Below are 22,365 nucleotides of genomic sequence, written 5' to 3'. Positions count from 1 at the left end.
GACAACGGGAAACCGAGCGTGCCTGTATCCTCGGTTTTACCCGTATACAAAATATTTAGCCAATATATATCCTGAAAATCATAAATAAACAGATTGACTTAATAACTTGAAAAACAAAATTACTTCCTTTTTCTCTAAGAATGCTAGAAAGCATGTTGGATAAGTTTGTACATTAGAATATACTGCGATAGAAGAATAAAATATTATATCAAGGCAACATACCTTTTAAATGTAATATACCATCAACATCAGTATATTCCTTCGATATTAATAACCTTTAAGTAAGGTTAAAGAGAAAGTAGTTCAAAAGTGTAAGAGCAAAATTCACATTTTCTCGCGGAATTCGAAATTTAATTTTTTAAATTATCGAATTTTAGATTAATAGTTTGTATATATTTAAATTTTTTTTGAAAGAAATAGAAAATGCGAATCAAAATTAATATGTTTGGCCGAACCTGCAACCAAAAGTCTAGCTCCTCCCCCTAATCGGATAATTAAGAGTGGAAGAAAGAAAAAGAAATAAAAAATATTAAACATAAAAGAAGAAAATAAATATAAAGTTGGATGACGACTTGTTAACATTAGGGTTCGTTAGGTACATACGTACTTGGGATAAGCCGGGATATCCAGAATTAAATTTAAGATTAATTTTAGAGGTTGTTTGGTAGAAAATATAAATTTATCACCTTTAAACATAGTAAAAAATCTATTTATAACATAAAGCTAGGCATAGACAAGGTAATGTGGCACCTCTCTATGTGGCCTAGAAACACAATTATCTTTTTTCTCCTTTTTTTGAGCTTTTTCCTATTTTTTTGGTTTTATCACATCTTTTTATGTATTTTATTATAACAACAATAAATGCCTCAACAATTAATACTCCACTCTTCTTATTCATGTAGTAATTTATTGTTTACTTTTAACTTACTACATTACGCATACCTATATAAAATAGCTATCGAGTCAAATTCACAATAAAATAGTTATTATTGTTCCAACTTCCACCTCTAAATTCCTTATTCTTGGAGGAAAAAGAATCTGAAACGTCTCTAACAATTAGAAGAAGAAACTGATCCCTTTGATTTGCCTAATAAAGTCCCAGTAGTCGAGGTTGATATCCGTTTTTTCCCACATAGATGTAGCACTTACTACCATTTCTTTTTGTCCTTTTTCCCCCTCCCCATTTATTTGCTTTAAAATTTCACCTCCATAACTCACCTATTCAATCTCTACTCTTTATAATATTTATAAATCTCATGCTTTCCAAATTTTCATATTCATAACTCTCAAATATTTAATTTAAAAATTCAAGATAGCTTATGGTATTCCTCCATTTTTCTCTATATAAACTCATATTTTATGTTTCATGAGGTCTTACCCAAGGTTATCTTTTCATTCCATATTTAAAATAGTAATGTTGTTCTATTTACTACATTGTTATATTTATATTTTAGTTTGGCTTGAAGAAGAAGAAGAAGGAGGAGGAGGAGGAGGCTCTTAAGTGGTGATCGGCTTGTAGGAGTGAATATGTTGATCAGAGCTCGAGAAATTATGCCTTGGTTCCATATTTTGTTCTTCTTTTTTCAAATGATTAAGATAGTGAGATTGATGTGTGTGTATTGTATTATTGTCTTCTATATTTATTTTTTTGTATATTTTCTCGATGATTCCTCTTAGTTTGATTTTTCGTATGAATTTTTTATTGTCATAAGTCTGTAATTTTTTTACTTAGTAACTTTATGATTTTATTGGAAGTGTGCTAATTACTAACCAAGTTTCAAAATATATAATTGACTCTTAAAAGGAATAAATATTAAATATTGAAATATACCTTTCATTTGGTGTTTGTTATGTTTAAGTTTTCAGAACTACCATAAAATATGCAGAGCAACATGGGAGAAGGGAGAACAAGGTAATTTAATTTTTTATATACATGAAGAAGAAACATTTATGTTTTATTATATTTATTTCTTTTTTCTTCTTTTACTTTGAGAATGTTTTAATAATGTAATTTATTTTAAAATCGGGGGAAGCTGTAAGAGTAAATAGTGTGTTCTTCATATGAATTCAAAACATTTTTCCTTATGGAATCAAATCGTACGTCTGGATATTTATATAAAACGGCTAAGTGGGTGTAACTTTTTTTCTTTCTATTTTTTTTTTATATATTAGGAGAAACTCTCAGAAAATAACCAAAAAGTGATTAATTAAGAAATACATAACAACTTTACAAATATAGTTCATTTATAAAAATCGTGTCATTTGTACCTTTTTCTATAAGTTCTAACATATAATATATTTTTGAAGTATGAAAATTGCCATCATATCATTGGAAGTGCTTTATATTGAAAGAGACAGAAAATACCTCTCCTATTATATTATATTTAATAAATTATTGATGTTTTATGATCGCGCAAAGCGCAGACAAATTTACTAGTGATATATGAACTTGATTCTGGGATATCCCGCCTAATCTCTTCAAATTTGGAATTATTTTTTCCCACCTTGCAGATGAAATAATTATCCCCAGAACTAATAATCTCAAAATTATATCGGGACAATTTAGTCCGCGTACCAAATTACCTGTCACATAAGGAGTCCGGAACCAAAATGACCCAAAAAAAAAAAACTTTTGAACCAAAATACCCCAATAAAAAAAAAAGTGACAAAAGTACCTTTAGCGCAGTAATTTACTGCGCTAAAGGACTTAACCGTAACGGCGCGGTTAAGTCCTTTAACGCAGTAAAATACTGCGTTATAGAATCAGTTAAAAAAAAAATTACTATAATGCAAAGAAAATACTGCGTTATAGAAACAGTACCAAAAAATAACAAAAAAAATTGGCCAACTTTATTTTTTGCAACACTTAGTGTTTTTTTTCATACTTTGACCAATAATTAATCGTGTGTCAAGACTCCAAAACGTCAATATTTTATATAGAACCTGCTATTTTTTTTGCGTACAATAATGTACGCTCAATACATCAAGGATACGTAAACGTTCGGATCGTCATTTTAGAGGTTGAAAAGGTGCCCGAAGTAAGTTTTGTTTGAAAATTTTAGGTTTAAGTGTTCTATATATATAGACGTCCATTTTTGTTTTAATACTTGTTGTCACTAGCTTAAAGTTTTTTATTTTTAGGGTTTAGATTTAAGTGTGTTATTTTTTAAAGCATAACTTTATTTCGAATATGTGCGGTTTTTTACGCTTGGACGTCTGATTTACGCAATTTTTTTTTTGCAACATATTCGAAATAAAGTTAAGCATTACAAAAAAAAAACGCACTTAAGGAACATTTAGTGTTTTTTTCCATAAAAAGATCGCAACATCTTATTTTAATAAATCTTTTCTTTGCAACACTTAGTGTTTTTTTCATACTCTGACCAACGATTAGTCGTGTGTCAAGACTCCGAAATGTCAATATTTTATATAAAACTTAATTTTTTTTTCTGCTTACTATAATGTAGACTCAATACATCAAGGATACTTAAACGTTCGGATCGTTGTTTTAGGGGTTGAAAAGGTACCCAAAGTAAGTTTTTTTTGAAAACTTTAGGTTTAAGTGTTTTATTTTTTAAGGTTTTGATTTAAGCGTATTATTTTTTAATCAAGATATAACTTTATTTTGAATATAAATCTAATTCTAAAAAATATAGGGAGAAAAACTAGTTGTAAAGTGGTCAAACTTTAGATGGCCATAACTTTGCGCTTGGACGTCCATTTTACGCGTTTTTTTTTGTTGAACATGCGTATTTTTTCCAGATCTATGCGGCCAAACAGCCATGTGGCGGTTTGGCCCAGCCGATTTTTAAAAAAACACCTGTTATCCTATTTAATTTCAATTTTTCCCCAAATTGCCGTGAAGTTTTTAGTTTTCTTTACTTATAATGATGATACGCAATAAATTTCAACGTAAAAATTCCGGGGCAATGTAGCTGTGAATGTCAATTTCACTTTGGTGATTTCAATTTTAAAAAACAAAGCTAACTAATTTTCTCACATATAAAGTTGACTAACTTACTTCGGGTACCTTTTCAACCCCTAAAACGACGATCCGAACGTTTACATATCCTTAATGTATTGAGCCTACATTATTGTATGCTGAAAAAAATATTAGGTTCTATATAAAATATTGACGTTTCGGAGTCTTGACACACGACTAATCGTTAGTCAAAGTATGGAAAAAAACACTAAGTGTTGCAAAGAAAAGATTTATTAAAATAAGATGTTGCAATTTTTTTATGGAAAAAAAACACTAAGTGTTCCTTAAGTGTGTTATTTTTTAATGCATAACTTTATTTCGAATATGTTGCAAAAAAAAAAAAAATCGCGTAAATCGGACGTCCGAGCGCAAAAAATCGCGTATATTCGAAATAAAGTTACGCTTTAAAAAATAACACACTTAAATCTAAATCTTAAAAATAAAAAAACTTTAAGTTAATGACAACAAGTCTTCAAACAAAAATGGACGTCTATGTATATAGAACACTTAAACCTAAAGTTTTCAAATAAAACTTACTTCAGGCACCTTTTCAACCCCTAAAACGACGATCCGAACTTTTACGTATCCTTGATGTGTTGAACCTACATTATTGTACACAGAAAAAAATATCAGGTTCTATATAAAATATTGACGTTTCGGAATCTTGACACACGACTAATCATTGGTCAAAGTATGGAAAAAAGCACTAAGTGTTGCAAAAAGTAAAGTTGGCCAATTTTTTTTTTGGTATTGTTTCTATAACGCAGTATTTTACTGCATTATAGATTTTTTTCTAACTGGTTCTATAAACCGCGCCGTTACGATTAAGTCCTTTTTATCGCACTAAAGGTACTTTTGTCACTTTTTTTTTTTGTTATTGGGATATTTTAGTTCAAAAAGCTTTTTTTTTGGGTCATTTTGGTTCGAGACTCTCACATAAAGGTGGCCAAAACTGCACCGTTCCATCCCACGTTGACTTCCCGCCAATTGCCTCATGCTTGGAGTTGGAGGTCTCACCGACTATTCTCCCTCACAGCTCACCAGTCACAATCTCATGAAAAATGTCTTTTCGTTTTATTTTATTTTCCTTTTGCAGTTCAACCATTTTTTTAAAACGAATAAATGGTGCATTCAATATTAATTAAGGAAAATGAAGAATGAAATAGGTGAAATTATAACACTATGCTTCTTTTCACAGGAAAAATGATCTATTCTATTCTTTCCTCCATTTACGATGGTATATGTATTAGAAAACACATGAAAATTATTTATACACTTCGGGGTTGTTTGGTTGCTGGTTAAGAGTTATGTAGGTTGTTTGGTTTCTGGTTAAGAGTTATATATGTAGATAATTAGAAATGCAATGACTAGTTATGTACGGATTAATTATGTATAATTTATTTATGTAGATTTGGTTATTCATGTATTAATTATTTATGTATTAATTATTTCATCTTCTATCATGCATAAAATAATACATAGCTTCTCTCATAACTTATACATATTAACTACAAGTAATTCTCACTAATTTTTTTTAGTTTATAACAAAAATATGAGACTAATTTGAATGAAACTTGACTTCTGGGTTCTTAGCCAAAATTGACGAAATAAAATGAAAATGATTCCAATTTCATGTCTTAAATTTGACACTTCAAGATAGTCAGTTAGCTTAATAATAGATTAATTTCAGAGATCTTCCCCCAGATTTTTCTTCGTAACACTGGTTTCCGTTGTGGTTTATGAAATTATCTTTATCTTCGTTGTTTTGATTTTTTTGTAACAATTTTGAAGCCCTGGATCATATCAAGCTCGTAGAATTTGTGTTTGTCATTTAATTCTTTGATGCTCTAAGAACAAATCCTTTTCAAGTTAAAAAAGATATTTATGAAATTTACTAAACAAATGAGTATATTAATAAGAGCAGAATAGTCAAATGATATTTTTCACATTAATGATAAAGAGTTAAATAATTACAAAGAAATCAAAATAAGGAAAGTAAACGTAATATCGTAAACCATAACGAAAATTAGTGTTATAAAGCGAAACATTGAGGTGGTTTCTGAAATTATCTCAAATGTAATTAACTCATTTTGGAGTGCCATGTTATATTTTCAGTACAAAATATAAAAATTCAGGTGAAATTTACTTATTAGTTAACGTGGTCAAAGTTGAATGACTTTTATGTGACAAAAAATAGATAAACTACTTTTCCATGATAAACTTCAAAGTTGCATGACTTTGATGTGATATAAAAAAATTAAGTTGCTCAGATGCGGGTGCGGATCTAGAGGTCGGATCCTTCATGATCTAAATTTTAAGATCCAGTGATACGAATCCAAATATGGATAGGATGCGAGGATCCGACTTAAAATAATCCCAATACCAAAGAATAGAGCTATGAAAATATGCCTAAATTTCGGTGGATTATTTGGAAGGAAAGGAATGCACGAATTTCTTGAGAGCAAGTTAGAATCTGTAATTATTATTAAGTACAAATGCATCCCCTTACTCTTTTTTTTTTTTTTTTTTTTTTTTTTTTGTAACATGACTATTGCAAATGAGATAAATTTCTTGAGTACATTGCACATTTAGCAATGATACTTGACCTGTAAATATCTTTAAAGCATCTTCTAGTTAGAAATTTTTTAATATGATATCTTTTAACAACAATATATATATATATATATATATATATATATATATATATATATATATATATATATATATATATATATATTATGATTTTTTGTTTTGATTTCAAATCATCATATACTGCTTCGAATTTCTCGATCAATTTTGATTATAGTACCCAAAATTGATTGACCATATCCGATATCAATCTCACACCAACACGCACACCCTATCGTGTTGACGGGGGTACAATATCGAAAGTTAAGAGTCCACGCAACTTAGATAAAAAATAAAAAAATTAATACTATATATGGTCATTTCAAATTGGATAACTTTAGTGTAATAAAAAAAAAATATAAAATCTTGTTTGATAAATTCAAAACTAAAATGATCATGGTAATACTTATCCGTGAAACAAATGTACTACTACAATCATAAGTATTTTGTCCTAACCTATTTTGTGAGTACTATTTATCCTAACCTCCAGTATCCTAGCTGTAGGTTGTTCAGAGTTCAGACAAGGGTAAGTAGCTAGGTAGGTTGTAAACAGAGCTTAGGGGGCCCCATTAAGAGTCCTCCAAAAATGTCAACTTACATTTCTATTATCACTCTGTCTATAAATTAGCACCATTCCACACCATGCTCTTTTTTTCTCTTCCTTCTCCATTTCTTACTTACCCGTTCCCTTAATTATTTCCAGCAAGAAAACTCCCAGTTAAGGTATCTCTATTTATGAGTTTGTGTTTTCTTATGCTTTCTTGGATCTGAGCTGGTTCTTGTTTAATGGTTAATTTTCTTCTAAGTAAAATTGTTTTCTTTATGGGGTTTCTGTTTTCTCTAGTTTAATTATTTGGATCTCAAAGTTTTGTTTTTTCTTCTTAATTTCATTGCTTTAGGTTGGAGTGGAGTTTACAATGCAGCTTGTTTTATAAAAACTTGATCTTTTAAGAAATTATTTATACCCTTGTAAAGATTTTGGCTAATTTTGCTTTTTAGACTAAAGTTATGCCTACTTTTTAGTATTCCATAGGAGGATATGGGCTCACTGTTTTATTCTTTTTAATTAATATCTGGTTTGCTTCTAAAAAAGAGCTGGATTTAGTTAATTAAGATCAATCAAATCTGCAACTTATTTTGATTATGGTAACTTAAGTTCATTACTAATAGAAGATGGATAAGACTGCAAATAGATATGATTTAGTTTCTTTCTTTCTTTCTTTGTCTGCTTTGCATAATGGATGGGTTTTTAAATCTTTCTTGTCCTTTCAGTAGGGCCACAGTATTTTGCTGATTTGGTTTCTTATAACTTCCAATCTTAGTAGTTTATATGTGATTTTTTTCAAACCGTTTGACTATGGTTTCTATATGTATATATTAATTCCCATATGTTTCATATTCGAATTTAAAGTGGTTGTCTTATAGCTAATCCATTTTCTACAAATAGATAAACATTATTGTGTTTTTATATGAGTGTGCACCTTGTTTAATTGTCTAAACGGGCTATTGTTTATCGTATAGAGTACTTGTGTGAGTTGAAGGGTAAAGAGGGAGCATGGAAGGTACTGGACTGAGAAATGTTGGGTCCAACTGTTCCATCTCTGATATGGATGACTTTGATCTCTCGAAGCTTCTCGACAAGCCAAGGCTTAACATAGAGAGGCAGAGATCTTTTGATGAGAGGTCACTCAGTGAGTTATCCATAGGCCTAACCAGAGGTTTAGATAATTATGAGAGCGCTTACTCGCCAGGCAGGTCTGCGTTGGACACCCCAGCTTCATCCGCACGTAACTCTTTTGAGCCCCATCCAATGGTTGCTGAAGCCTGGGATGCTCTCCGCCGTTCGCTGGTTCACTTCCGAGGCCAACCAGTTGGTACAATTGCTGCAGTTGACCATGCCTCTGAGGAAGTCCTCAATTATGATCAGGTAGGGGTTAAATACAATCCAGCAATCTCAAAGTTGTTGCTTTTTCGGTAATAGTGATGTTGTAATTTCCTATATTGCTCGGACTCGGGTGCGGGTACCCGATACGGGTGAGGATCTAGAGGTCGGACTCTTCATCACATAATTTTTAGGCTTCGGGGGAATGGGTCCGAGTATGGATACGGGTCCAGGAATACGGCCAATAAATGTATATTCCGACATATATGAAGTATATATTTTGATTAATTGAAGTTTTTGAACTAGAGCTAATCAAAATTTAATTCCTTATAAACACCTTTTATTCCTAAGATATTTCGTGTAATAGCATAGTATTCTCGTACTTTATTCTTACACATATATATGACGTAAAACTACAAAATCAAACCAAATACCCAATCAATCTATACTTCTTCGTCATAGATGTAGTCAATGCACCTAAGATGAGTTGACCAAATCCGGTGTGGATTCCACACCCACACCCATGTTGCATCCACACAGGTTCCGCACAACATCGGTAATTTCCATAAGATATGGTTTTAAATACTATAATCAGGTCTTACTTTTTGACAAAAGAATTGGAATCCATTTTTATTTATTTTGGATATTGTTGCTGAAACTGCGTTTATTTGGAACGAGCTACAGTGATATGAAAGTTCAGATTCACATTCAGCAATTTTGCTTGATCAGGATGTGTTATTTTTAATGTTAGTAGCATCTTTTAAGTATCGGTTTTGGTGGATGTGTAGGTTTTTGTTAGAGATTTTGTTCCTAGTGCTCTGGCGTTCCTGATGAATGGAGAGCCGGATATAGTTAAGAATTTCCTGTTGAAGACACTTCGGCTTCAAGGGTGGGAGAAAAGAGTAGATAGATTCAAGCTGGGGGAGGGGGTTATGCCCGCTAGTTTCAAGGTTCTTCATGATCCAGTTCGTAACACAGATACAATCATGGCAGATTTTGGTGAGAGTGCAATCGGAAGAGTAGCTCCAGTTGATTCTGGATTTTGGTGGATAATTCTTCTCCGTGCATACACTAAATCTACCGGAGACATCAGTCTTGCTGAAACTCCTGAGTGCCAAAGGGGAATGATGCTTATATTGAGCTTATGTTTGTCTGAAGGATTTGATACGTTTCCTACTTTGCTCTGTGCTGATGGATGCTCAATGATTGATAGAAGAATGGTAAGATATCTTATTGCCTTAGCTTGCATATATTATTGGTTGTTTCTGTGATTGTAACATAATACAACTTATGGCTGTAATTGGATACTTGGTATCTATTAGGATGTACCCAAAAAAATAGCCAATGTTCTTCTGTTCTTGTGATGCTTTTAATCAGTAATCCCTCCCAACGCCCCAGGCCAATAGGGAAAGAAAGAGGGAACAGAATAAATAAATACCTTTTATCTAAAGTCGGTCCAAATCCCACTTTTGACACTTTCTCCCAACTTGCTTGGGTTTGACGTGTAGTAATAGTTGTAGTATCTGAATTCTTAATCTAGTCGTCGAAAACATACGGATTTAGATAATAATGAAGCAAGTGCCACTTTCTATTTCAACGTGTTTTAATGTTTTCTATAAAGTGCTTGCACCATAATTAGGTGCATTCATAGCCTGAGTTAGAACAGGACAGCTGTTGGATCATACTAACTTAATCATGTCATATTTTAAAGTTTTTTTTAATGATTTGGAACTCGTGTCATCAATTTTGACATTCTTGTCTTTACTATCCACCAAATGGGCACATTCTCTGCTTCGCTGCTCCTCGCTATTTCTTTGCTGTAGGTTGGCGGCTTTCGCTCTTTTGTTTTTAAGCTGCTTTTTTTCCAATTATAGTCTTTCCTGTGTCGTATGCTTTGGTGTTTGTCGTTTACCAAGGATGTTGAAGCAGTTTCATAGATAGTTTATTGTGCTTCTTTTTATATTCCTTTTTATTTTATGTTTATAATACTTGTTTACTGTTTCTTATTTTACCTTTTGTTGTCGCTAAAGTTGCAAATCTATGAGATAACTGGAGTATGCTGTCTATATCTTTTACCTGATCGATATTCTTTCCCTTGGTAATGTGATGAAAATGCAACTCAAAACCATGTGTTAAAATATAATCTTATCTGATGACTTTCTAGATCCTTTTTCTTTTCAAGTTTTTGCCTTTAGTCAAGTGTCAGCTTCCTTTTTTTTCCGTTGTTTTTATTGTTTCTTCTTCGGTTCAGCCACCAAGGACATACAACTTCTTCTACTTTTCTTTCTTTCGATAGGTATAGCTTATGTTACTTCTATTCATACATGTTTACCCCGTGTTCAACAAAATGTTCAAGAAATAAAATTCTCTTTTACACTACCTTGTAATTGTGTATCCAGATTATAACACTAGAGACTAGACTTGAAAGCCTAAAGTTCAACATGACTTGAAGATACACGGAAATTCTTACTTTTAGGAATTCTGTTTTGATCATCGTTAGAAGTGCTTTGAAGCACATACTAAGCATCGTCTTTTGCTTATTGTTGATTAATTGATCTATGTTCGACTGAAAATTTTATGTGAACTGAATTGCAACACATCTCTATCCAGCCTCCAGTCAATGCTTTTATCCTGATGAAAATGATAGATGTGACTCCAATTAGTAGGGAAGGATGGTGGGGCGGGTCCATTATCAATTAAATTCCCAAGCTTGAAAAGAAGATTTCTCAGCTAAAAAAAAGTTTGATGTGACTATACAAAGTTGCTTGTAATTGCTTGCACTGTAGATGGACTAACGACTTGTCCTTGAATATATATGATTGGATTTTCAAATTATGAGGGCTGATTTTTCAGGGAATCTATGGTTATCCTATTGAGATCCAAGCACTCTTCTTTATGGCATTGAGAAGTGCTTTGGCAATGTTGAAGAACGACAGCGAAGGGGAAGAATTTATTGAGAGAATAGTGAAGCGTCTACATGCCTTGAGTTATCACATGAGAAGTTATTTCTGGCTTGATTTCCAACAATTGAACGACATATACCGCTATAAAACTGAAGAGTATTCTCATACTGCAGTAAATAAGTTCAACGTTATCCCTGATTCAATCCCAGATTGGGTATTTGAATTTATGCCTACGCGTGGTGGTTACTTTATTGGGAATGTTAGTCCTGCAAGGATGGACTTCAGATGGTTTGCTTTAGGAAACTGTATTGCCATCTTGTCCTCCCTTGCTACTCCAGAGCAAGCTTCGGCTATTATGGATCTCATAGAAGCACGCTGGGACGAGCTAGTAGGAGAGATGCCCTTAAAAATATCTTATCCAGCACTAGAAAATCATGAATGGCGACTTATAACTGGTTATGATCCCAAGAATACCAGGTGGAGCTACCATAATGGTGGATCTTGGCCAGGTTCTTCCATCTTCCTTCATCACTTGACTTGATTTGCTACTGAATTTCATAATAATTAACTCCCGCAATCTAGTAGAGAATGACTTCTTTGTCAAGTAAGAGATGGGAATGTAGAGCATGACTTAAATGATTATTACTTAGTTTAATGCGCTTTTTTCATTTTTGACCCATCAGCCGAAATTAATTACGGTCGCTAGCCAAAATATATAAAACATATACACTGATTATTTATATTATATGTATATTTGAGTATACAATATGGATATTATATGTATATTTATACTTAATATTCATAATCTATACATTTGTTGGCTATTTTGTAAATTAGATCACCAAAAGGTATTGGACTGTAATTATCTATAGTTTAATTACAGGACTTCATGTTGTGTTAAAAGAACTATGTTGTAGCTTTACTAGTAGAACAGATGTTTGAAAAATAATTTGCGAACCCACTTTTCATAGAATTGTTCCCTAGAAATGCAAGAAAATGAAGCATCTATATTGCTTCTGTGTGCTGGCTAAAAAGAAATGTGATGCATAGGCTATTGCTTGAAGTTTCATGTCGTGCTCTCTAATGCAATGTCTAATTGATATCTTAAATGCAGTGCTTTTGTGGTTGCTAACGGCAGCCTGCATTAAGACGGGACGACCACAAATTGCAAGACGAGCAATAGATCTTGCTGAGAGCCGCTTATCTAAGGATGTTTGGCCTGAATATTATGATGGTAAAGTAGGAAGATATATTGGTAAACAAGCGAGGAAGTATCAGACATGGTCAATCGCGGGATATCTTGTAGCAAAGATGCTGCTGGAGGATCCTTCACATTTGGGAATGATTGCCTTGGAAGAGGACAGGCAAATGAAGCCCGTAATCAAACGATCAGCTTCTTGGACGTGCTGAAGTGCTTTGAGGAAAGAGATGTAAGTACAAGTGGATAGAGAAAACCACAAGGTGAGAGGAGTAGTCTGTTGTTTTATTACAAGAACACTATTCTTTTTGCTATTCCCGTCCTTGTAAAATTGCTCATAAGTTTTGTTGTGTACACTTGCATCCAGCGAGACCAATGTCTCGTTTCTCAGTATAAAAGACCTCGTTTGATGGTTCCTTTGCTGGAAAATTTTGCGTACTGATGCTCTAATTGTTTGGATAAGGACAGTGAGTAGAATTTTTCTAACTAAATGGCTTTAGTTTCTGTTTGAAGCCATAAGTGAACTAAATGATATGGTTTATTTGCATCATGCTGAAGTTGGATAAAGGTGTTCTCAGAGATGGTAATGCAAAACAAACTTTTTATTCTTATTGTTTAGAAGTGTCTGTGGCATACTGTTCCCAGAAGTCTAAATATGCCTAGTTATCAGTTAATAGAAACTAGAAAAATATAGTGTGGGAATCACAATATTTCATGACATTTCAAAATCCATGTCAATTAGATCAATTTGTATAAACTATCATCTTAACTTAGTGATAAATAACAAGAGTCATTTTCAGCTGGATTCTGTTGCAAGATATTGAGACAGGACCATAAGAAGATAATAAACAAAACTCAAAATTTCAAGATGGCTGACAACTAAATTAGAACATAGTGGCGGCTAGTTAGTTTAGATCCAACATAATCCAAACATGGCATTATACAAGAAATGAAAGTCGTCAATGAATTGAGATGTGTGTGTGTTTTTTTTTTTGTTGGGGGGGGGGGGGGGGGGGAAGGGGGGGGGGGGGGAAGTTATTTATTTTTACAAAGGATATGCGGTTGCCCACCTATTGGCAATATTTTGATTCCTTCCTCATGGTAATTAGGACCCTTTTAACTTCAAACTTGTACGTTTAATATCTGCCCCTAATAGATTTTACAAACGAATTATTAGAAACCATGCCTTGTACTATTACTACATAATACATTGAGTACTTTCAGTAATTCTACCATTTACGTTGATCAACTCGTATAGTTGAGGTTTTTCTCCTTATCAACAATTTTTTCTTATTTCATGAAAACGGAAGCAATTTATCTATGATTCATCTTGTTATAGTTTCTTTCACCTATGTGAGTTTTTTTAGGGCCATTTTGTCGCTTCTCAAACTTTTTTTTAAGAAATAAATGCTCTCAAGGATAAGGCTCCCCGTTTTTAATTTTTTACTTTCTAACAGCAGCATCCATGAGGTCTCACGTTATAGTTCCACTTAAGTACGGATTTAATTGTTTCTAACGTCCATGTTGGTACTCCCCAATTAGTGTGTGTGCCAAAGGGTGAAAATTTACGTAATTATTGTTCTTCAGAAAAATAATTTGACACTTTAAACGAAATAAGCTATACTAAAATATTAAAGTAAGTCATGGTTAACAAAAAGTTTTTATGTACAGGACCTTTGTGAGTACCAAAGTAAGAGAGGCAAGAAACAGAACAAAACTCACTCAGAAGAAAAATGCATATTTCTGTGAGCTTTTTTTATTTACACCTTAACATATATATTTTCTTGACTGTTTGCAGCCTAACCATAAGCATGAAGAGTTGGAGACTAGTTCCACGTGTTTAACTTTCCACCCTCAAACTCCTATTATCTACCAGAGCATTAATTTACAACAACAACAACAACAAAAAACCCAGTATAATCCCACAAGTGGAATCTGGGGAGGGTAAGATGTGTGATTCCTGTTAATCAAATTGTAATCTGTTTACATAAACTAAAGGACAATATGTTTATTTCGAGCCCACATAAAAACTGTGTTTCCTTAAAGAATTTAATCCCCACATGCTTGCCAAAGGTTTGGATTAATTCTTCCCAGGATAGAACGAAATTCTATTCTGCAATACCGGCAATGGAAATTGCAGAATTTCAGCGAACTCAACGAATGGTAGTAATCACACGACACTTACTGATTTTTGGTTTTGAAAAGAATGCAGTATGAGGGGAAAGGAAATTGCGTTTTTCAGAGAACAAAAATGTTTTCAGTTTTTCGTTTTCAGTGTGTAAAAAATGAGGCGAAGCCTCTGAAAATTTATAGCCTGTTATTTTGATCTGAATAGGTGTGGAAGTGCCTGTTCGGTGAAGGAGATGACCGTTGGGAAGGAAAAATAATTCCACGAATTTAATTAACTAAGTTAAATTTTGCGTGAATTAATTAATATCCGGATTGGTACCAAATCCAAATCTAAAGCCGAGCCGAGCAATGATAACGGCGCGAGGAGTGGTCCTCTTCTCAACCCTTTATGAGCTAGAGAATGTGTTGCTTAATATAAGCACACACATAACCCTTTCAACCACCAATGTGGGAGAAGTGCTCACTTGAAAGGTTATTTTTCAAACTTTCATTTCCCTCCATTTCTCAATTCATACTTCACCTTTAAAGTCTCTCACTTAATGCATTTGTGGACATTAAACTCAACAAGATGTACGCAGACCATACCTCTAACTTTATGGGATACAGAGGTTGTACCAGAGCATTAATTTGTATAATAAAATCTTCTCACTTTCTGTAAATCTAACAAAAATTTTGCAATCATATATATATATGCTTTTAATCTTAACAACTTCATGATTAAACAACAAACACGTGATTTCAGAGGACTTAGATATAGAAGAATGGAGGTAACCGTAATATTACAAACCAAAAGAGAGGTTACTGAAATGAAATCAAATCTGAGGGGAAATTTATGAAATTATCTTTTAAAGAAAAGAAAAGAAATTAGAAGAAGCATTTGTTTCAGGTATAAAGGATTTAGCAAGGATTCATGAAGGGGTGATAATTAACTGGTAAGTCTTAAAAGTTAAAACCTTGTGGTGGCTCTTATTGTTGTATGGTAGTGGCTACTTTAATTATTTGCTATTGGAAGTGATCAAAGAAAGTGACATACCATGAGATAAGTAGGAGAAAGTGACATATCAATATTGTTATTTATCTTAAAGTTTCATCTATGAAATGATTAAAGGGGTAGTGGATTAAATTATTGCTATAGTAAAGCTAATCTACTCCAGACCCCATTTGTTGGATCACACTGAGTTTGTTGTTGTTGTAATAAAGCTAATCTACATTTGTTGCATTAATCTGGCAATTGTTGTAAAAAAGAAATTTAAAAAATGGTTTTTGCTTGTAAGAAAACCCATTTTTCAAATGTGTTAGAAGCAAATTATATAATTTCCAGTTCATTGGAATGGATCCCTCTACCGAGAGGAGAGGAGGTGGCTCTAATGTAGTGTAGGAGTATGAACCCGCGACTTAAGTAGTACAAAAAATAAAAAGTTGAACCAAACTAGTACAAAAAAAAAAAAAATACATTAGTAGTAGTCACGCACGAAATTCGTGCGTGAAAGGACTAAACTGCAAAAACACAGTTTTGGCCTTTCACACACGAATTTTGTGCGTGAATGGGGTGACCAAAAAACAAAAGAGAATATTGGTATCACGCACTAATTTTGTGCGTTAATGTTGAGGCTTCTTCTTTTTTTTTTTTTTTTTTTTTTGCGTTACCATTCCAATCACGTTTTTTTTCATACTTTGGGCAAAGATTAGTCATGTTTTAAAATCCCAAAATATCAATATTTTATATAAAACTTAATTTTTTTTGCGTACAATAATGTTGGTTCATTACATCAAGTCCACCTAAATGTTTGGATCGTCGTTTTAGGGGTTAAAGTCTTTTTTGCAGTAAGTTTTGAAACTTGTAATATTTATAGGGTTTTGATTTAAGTGTTTTAATAATAATTCATCCAATACGAGAGGTTTATATTAATTAAAAAATAATTCATTTTATTTAATTACAATACTAATTCAAAGCAATACAATAATAAAAAAAATCTATCGTGTACTATTAGAACGGAACAAAGAAAAATAAAATCAATCAAATCAAAAGAACAGCTACGCAGTTCTATTTAAATTCAGACACAGAAGACAAAGTCAACAAATTGGTGGTCCAACCAATGAAATCTAGGAGGCCTTGGATTTCAATTGTTTTACAAGAACTATTTTTTGAAAGACTATTGTGGGAAAAATGTGTTTTAGGATCAATTTTTTGGATTTACGTTAGGGATGAAGGCGAAGGACAGTGAAAAGTGAAAACTAAACCTACACCGCAAAAATCTACTATAGGTCATTTTCTTGGTTTCCGACAGATAATTAGATTTGATTCTTGAAAATCAACATCTTATCCTCTCTTAAGTTCAAATAATGTTAATTTCAGCTCTTTGAAAAGCTCTTCACAAACTTTTCAAAAGTAAACATCTCAATTATGTATGATTTGAAAGACAAGAAAATAATGGTTTTTGGGGAGAAGACTTTATTCCAATTATCAAGAAGACTTTCAGGAACATTTGTAGGCATTTTCCTACTGATACCATTGTTTGTTATCACCAATCTTCATATTTCCCATTCCAAGCCCCAACATATTTCACTGTGTTTACTCCCCCAATGTCTAAAGGACACACCAAATGTGATGACAAATTGGATCAATCCAACAAAAATAAAAGGAAACGAATCCTTAAATCCAAATTAACAACAATTGTAAAACAAAAAAGTTAAAAAAGAAAAATTTACAATGAACACAAACTTCTCCCTAATTACACTAAGAAAAAAAACCATCAAGAATTCACTAAAACAAGAAAATGGGAACTTTTCTTTTTTCAATTTACTAGACCTCCTAAAGTAATTGCATCGAGATTTGTTGACTATGATTGGGAATCTTCATGATTTTCATCACCACTATCACTACCTTGAGGTTGGCTTTGATGCTGCTCTAAATTCATACCCAAATTAACCCTATTATTATATGCATTCATTGATGACAACATTCCCATATTTGTCTCTGTAACACCTAACCCAAGCTGCTGAACCGGCTGTAACTGAACCGGACTGAACCGGCTACCACTTGAAAACTCAAACCCACCAATTCTCTGCATGGATGAACCCGGTTGAGCCACATTTGAACCGGTTCCTCCACTTACTGGTAACATCCAAGCTGGTCCAAGTGCCCACATGGGTTGAACCGGAATAAAACTTGAAGAACCGGGTTTAGCAGAATCTGAAGAACCGGGTTCGTCCGGTTTATCAGCTGTCGGTGAAGTAGCACTACTGTTATCTTCTCTGAACCTTTTTTTCATGTAATTGTCATTTGGGTCATGCCCAAAAGTGGTGTTGTGGAAGCCTAACATAGTGGGGTTGAAGAGAGGTGCAGTTCTTGAAATTGTTGTGGTGTTACTGCTACGTGTAGACAAGTTGAGAGTTGAGAAATTAGCTGGGATGGTACCGGTTCCTGTGGTTGCTATAATTGACGGTTCAGCTTGTTGTAAGAGCCATTCGATGGTTTCACCATCGGATTTGTGTCCCAGCTCTCTGGTGAGCTGGAACACACGGGCGGCGCATAAAGCTGGCATGCGTATGCGCCGCCCACGACCGTCAACTTTTGTGTGACGGTCTTTTGAGGGTTTCTTGATTATTTTGGTGGATAAAGAGTTGCTAAGGGTCGGGGTGGGGGTGGTAGGCGTGGGGGGAGGGATTTGAGTTGTTGATTGCATGGAAATGGAGCCCATGAAGGGACCAAGGGGGTGGGGGGTAGGAGCGGGGTCAGGTTGACTTTGGTGAGGTGAAACTAATAATTGTAAAGAAGAGGGAGTTTCTTGATTGTGTTGTTGATGTTGTTGTGCATGTTGGTGGTGGTGATTTGTGCCACTACTAGTACTACTACTAGCACCACCTTGCTTTTTTCTATGGGGTTCCATAAATTCCATCTTGGGAAGAGGAGGAGAAGATGTGGGGTTGGGTGGGGTAGTGAGGTGAAAGGGGTAAGAGGGGTCTAACAATTTGTATATCTTGTTGATGGTTCAAACATCTGTCTAATTGACAAGTGAACTGAAAACATTAAACCAAGCAAGCAAGAAGGAAAGAGAGAGAAAAAGAGAAAGAGACTTGAAAATGAAGTTGTTGTTGCTGCTGCAATTGCAATGACTTTTGAGCCAAAAAAAAAAAAAAAAAAAATTCTGCTACAAGTGGAAGTGGTGGGGTTTCTGTTTCACTTTTTTTCTTACTTTGTGGTTGACTGCTGTCTTTGGAGAAAAAGAGAGAAGGGAAGCGTAGGTGTGGGTTCCCAAATAGAATCAGTGTGTACTGCAGAAGTGGGAGTGGGACCTATCAGTATTGCTTATACAAGAAAGAATAAATATTTTCATATATAAGATGAGAAGGGTAAAGAAAAGCCCCGCTGATGAGAAGGGAAAAGAAAAACCCCACTGATGGAACATATATTTGTAAGGAATGTATTAAGTTTCATGAGTTTGATTAATGCCCACAGACACCACTCACTCTTTCTTTTCTTTTTTGCTTTCTTCAAAGATTATTTTAGTAGAAATAATCACCCTCTTCTTGTACTCCTTTTGTTTCTTTAATGGGGTTGGGGGAAAGGGAGGGATTAGTTAGGGGTTATAAAGTATTATGGTGGTGTAGGTAAAAACATTTATGAGATTAGTGTGAAAGCATTGAAAAGTTAGGAGAAAATGGAGATAAGACATCCTTTTAAAAATCAAATGTTAAGGCTAAGAGTCCCTTTCTAGTCTTACTGTTTTGGCTTTCAACCCATTCTCTCTTTTTCTTTTGTTTTTGCTTTCTTTATTTGCTTCTTTCTTACTGCTCACTGATTGAGTTTTTGTCCATATTGTTATACTATTACTGAAAATGATGTTATCAAGTACCCAAGTCCAACCCCACCTGTGTCTACTTGCATAGATACATAATCACATATGTATGCATTTATATTTTATACCTACAACTAAAAGGCAGTAAGAAGACTACCCTATGAAGAAAACCTTTGATATTGTTACCATAGTTGTCACACACACACAAAGCAGAACTTACCATAGCTATTTTTCTCCCCATACACACAACAGACAACTTTTCTTTTCTTGAAATAGAAGAAGCACATAATAGTAATACTATGCCTGTTTGGTCCAACATGTTTAAACAGTTCTAACACTTGGAAGTTGGAACACAACAATCTTAGACCATAGAACATGTGTTAAATATCTTCCTACCCCCACCCTAACAAAAACCCCCAAAACCCATTGTCCACTAATTTTTCCCCAGCCAACCTGACAATCACGGTGAGGACTGTCAGTGAAGGGGACCAACATAAAAACTATAGACAAGAGGTAAAATGAAGGTCATAGAAAGAGAAAGACAAGAAGATAAAAAAGTGTGATGAACTAAAAGAGGACAAACAATGATAAGGCACATGCTGGGATGACTCGAATTCATCTATTCTTAATTAATTATAGATCTCAAGTTTAAGTTTTGAAAAAAATGATATTTAGTAGAAAGTCTGTTACTCTTAATGAGCTTATTCGATCGACTCTTACTGAACAAAATAATTGTAAGGTATATAAAGAACTTGTCCATTCTTTCTTTTTCTTATCCTACAAAAAAAAAAAAATTGGCTTAGCTCAGGTAGTTTAGACTTTAGACATAAGGACAGCTCAGGGGAGAGCATTAATGCTAGCAAAGGAAATACAGCTCATCCCAACAGTACCCCACTTCTCCTACCTAACTTTTTAAAAATACTCATGACTAGTTGTATCATCATTTTTGTAATTGCTTTGTTTGTTTCTTTTTTTATTCTTTCAAAAAAACAAACAGTTGTTTTTCCTGGTTGCAAAATTTTCAAACAACTAGTAATTAATATACCAACCAGTCAACTCCAACTCATCAAACCTCTTCGCCATAGAGGAAACGCTGTTAGATTAAGTCTAATAATTTGTACAATTATCTCTATCTCATTATGCAGTAATCAAAGTTTTTTTTAATTAATTATTGCAGTAATTACATATCCTGTTATCATATTTTTAACATTTCATGCAACATATTTAATATTTTTCTTAGGAAACATAGGGTATGACAATACTTTTAAAAAAAACAAAAAAAAAAAAAAACAAACAGAATACCTTTGGATTTCATAGTTTAATTATTCTGAATGATAATCAAGTATTTGTCAATTAGAACAAACCAAAAGGTAGAATTAAAAATCTTAATTGAGATAAAAGAAATGCAATGTTTTTGAGATCTAGAAATAGTTTGCTGTAGAAGACTATAGAGCGTACGATAAGCAAAAGGGTGAAGTGCTAAAATTTGATTAAAGTTTAGATGTTAAGCCAAAATAGCTTTTAAGCACATTTATAGTGTTTGGATAAGATAAAAAAAAGCTTTTAAACATTTGTTTTAAGCAAAATTAACAAAAATAAGCGAAAAATCATAATTTAAGATATCCTAACTTATGACATGTACTTATAAGCCCATCCAAATAGGTTCGAAGATCTCCTATTTTAAGAATATTTTAATGGAGCCATATTTCCTTCCAAAAAGACCTGCTTGCAGCAGATATTTGCATCAAATAATTAAATACATATAAGTTTATATTACTTAATTATGATAAAATTATATGTATTTATCATTTTAAATTATAACTATGTACTTTAATTAAATTGTTTGATAAGTTGATATAAATAATCAGTACAAGTAAATAGTTATGCTCCCTTGCCCTACCCTCCCTGGTTTCACAAAAGGCAAACTTACAGGAATAGCTACCTTAACATTGGATGTAACCAACCGTAGCTACCATTCCAATATTACAGCTCGTAGCTAATATTATGGCAAAATACGTATTAATTTTGGTGTATTTGGAAGTCTTCAAATACACGGATATGTGGCATGGAACGTGTATGGCAAAAACAAATCCCTGGATATTAGGCATTAATCATGTGTTTAATATGGAAGGTGAAATTAAATATTTTACAATCTCTTCCAGCAAATTAGATTCCCATTAATCACACGTTTCTCCTTCTCTCTCTCCTTATTCTTCTTAGTAACGTAAAATCAATCTTCAAAAACATTCAAAACAGAGGGATCGTAAAAAACAGAGATTTTGATCACGCAAAAGGTAATTCGGAGAAAATCTTTTACAAATCAAATTCATTGTACAAACAGTTGAAGTACCGATTTTGTTGAATGCATTCCATTTTTTGCGTCGTAAATTTGCATTTTGGTGAGTGATGGTTTTGTGGTATTTGATTTTCGCTTTTATGTTTTATTATCTCCATTGTTATATTTTTATATTTTAGGCAGTGATTTGTTCATATCTATGTGTAGTGCCGTCAGTTCATCAATGTGATTAAAAATACACAGACAGATGACTTCGTGTATGTTTTTTGTGAATCAGAGATGATCTACATATTTGTTTGAATGTTTTGTGAGCGTGTATTTGAACAAATGAAGAACTGATTATCATAACTGTGTATTTGAACAAATGAAGAACTGATTTTCATGTATTTGAACACCTTTTTTGTATGTTTTGTTACACCTAAGTGTGTATTTGAACAAATGAAGAACTGATTTTCATGTATTTGAACACTTTTTTTGTATGTTACAACTAACTGTGTATTTTGAACAAATGAAGAACTGATTTTCATGTATTTGAACACTGTTTTTG

The 22,365-nt window shown here is 33.1% G+C and overlaps 2 protein-coding genes across 2 annotated transcripts; one reads left to right on the top strand and one right to left on the bottom strand.

Moving 5' to 3' along the window:
• The first annotated feature begins 8,131 nt into the window (after window positions 1–8,131).
• On the top strand, window positions 8,132–13,009 carry LOC132045620 (alkaline/neutral invertase CINV2). The gene is made up of 4 exons (XM_059436202.1): window positions 8,132–8,537; window positions 9,281–9,712; window positions 11,346–11,904; window positions 12,510–13,009. The coding sequence occupies exons 1-4, from the start codon at window positions 8,166–8,168 to the stop codon at window positions 12,803–12,805; spliced, it is 1,659 nt and encodes a 552-aa protein (XP_059292185.1). The 5' UTR covers window positions 8,132–8,165; the 3' UTR covers window positions 12,806–13,009.
• A 4,350-nt stretch (window positions 13,010–17,359) lies between these two features.
• Window positions 17,360–19,209, bottom strand: LOC132045621 (transcription factor TCP23-like). The gene has a single exon (XM_059436203.1). The coding sequence runs from the start codon at window positions 18,620–18,622 to the stop codon at window positions 17,564–17,566; it is 1,059 nt and encodes a 352-aa protein (XP_059292186.1). The 5' UTR covers window positions 18,623–19,209; the 3' UTR covers window positions 17,360–17,563.
• Between the last annotated feature and the right edge of the window lie 3,156 nt (window positions 19,210–22,365).

The sequence above is a fragment of the Lycium ferocissimum genome, unplaced genomic scaffold (genome assembly GCF_029784015.1).
Source record: "Lycium ferocissimum isolate CSIRO_LF1 unplaced genomic scaffold, AGI_CSIRO_Lferr_CH_V1 ctg7286, whole genome shotgun sequence".
Lineage (NCBI taxonomy): Eukaryota > Viridiplantae > Streptophyta > Magnoliopsida > Solanales > Solanaceae > Lycium > Lycium ferocissimum.
This window is presented reverse-complemented; position numbering and strand designations above follow the sequence as displayed.

Excerpts from the sequence above, each read along its gene's own strand:
- LOC132045620 (XM_059436202.1), top strand. The coding sequence starts at position 8,166 with ATGGAAGGTACTGGACTGAGAAATGTTGGGTCCAACTGTTCCATCTCT. Across the intron at positions 8,538-9,280 it reads AAGTCCTCAATTATGATCAG|GTTTTTGTTAGAGATTTTGT; the intron begins GTAGGGGTTAAA and ends GTGGATGTGTAG. Across the intron at positions 11,905-12,509 it reads TAATGGTGGATCTTGGCCAG|TGCTTTTGTGGTTGCTAACG; the intron begins GTTCTTCCATCT and ends TCTTAAATGCAG.
- LOC132045621 (XM_059436203.1), bottom strand. The coding sequence starts at position 18,622 with ATGGAATTTATGGAACCCCATAGAAAAAAGCAAGGTGGTGCTAGTAGT.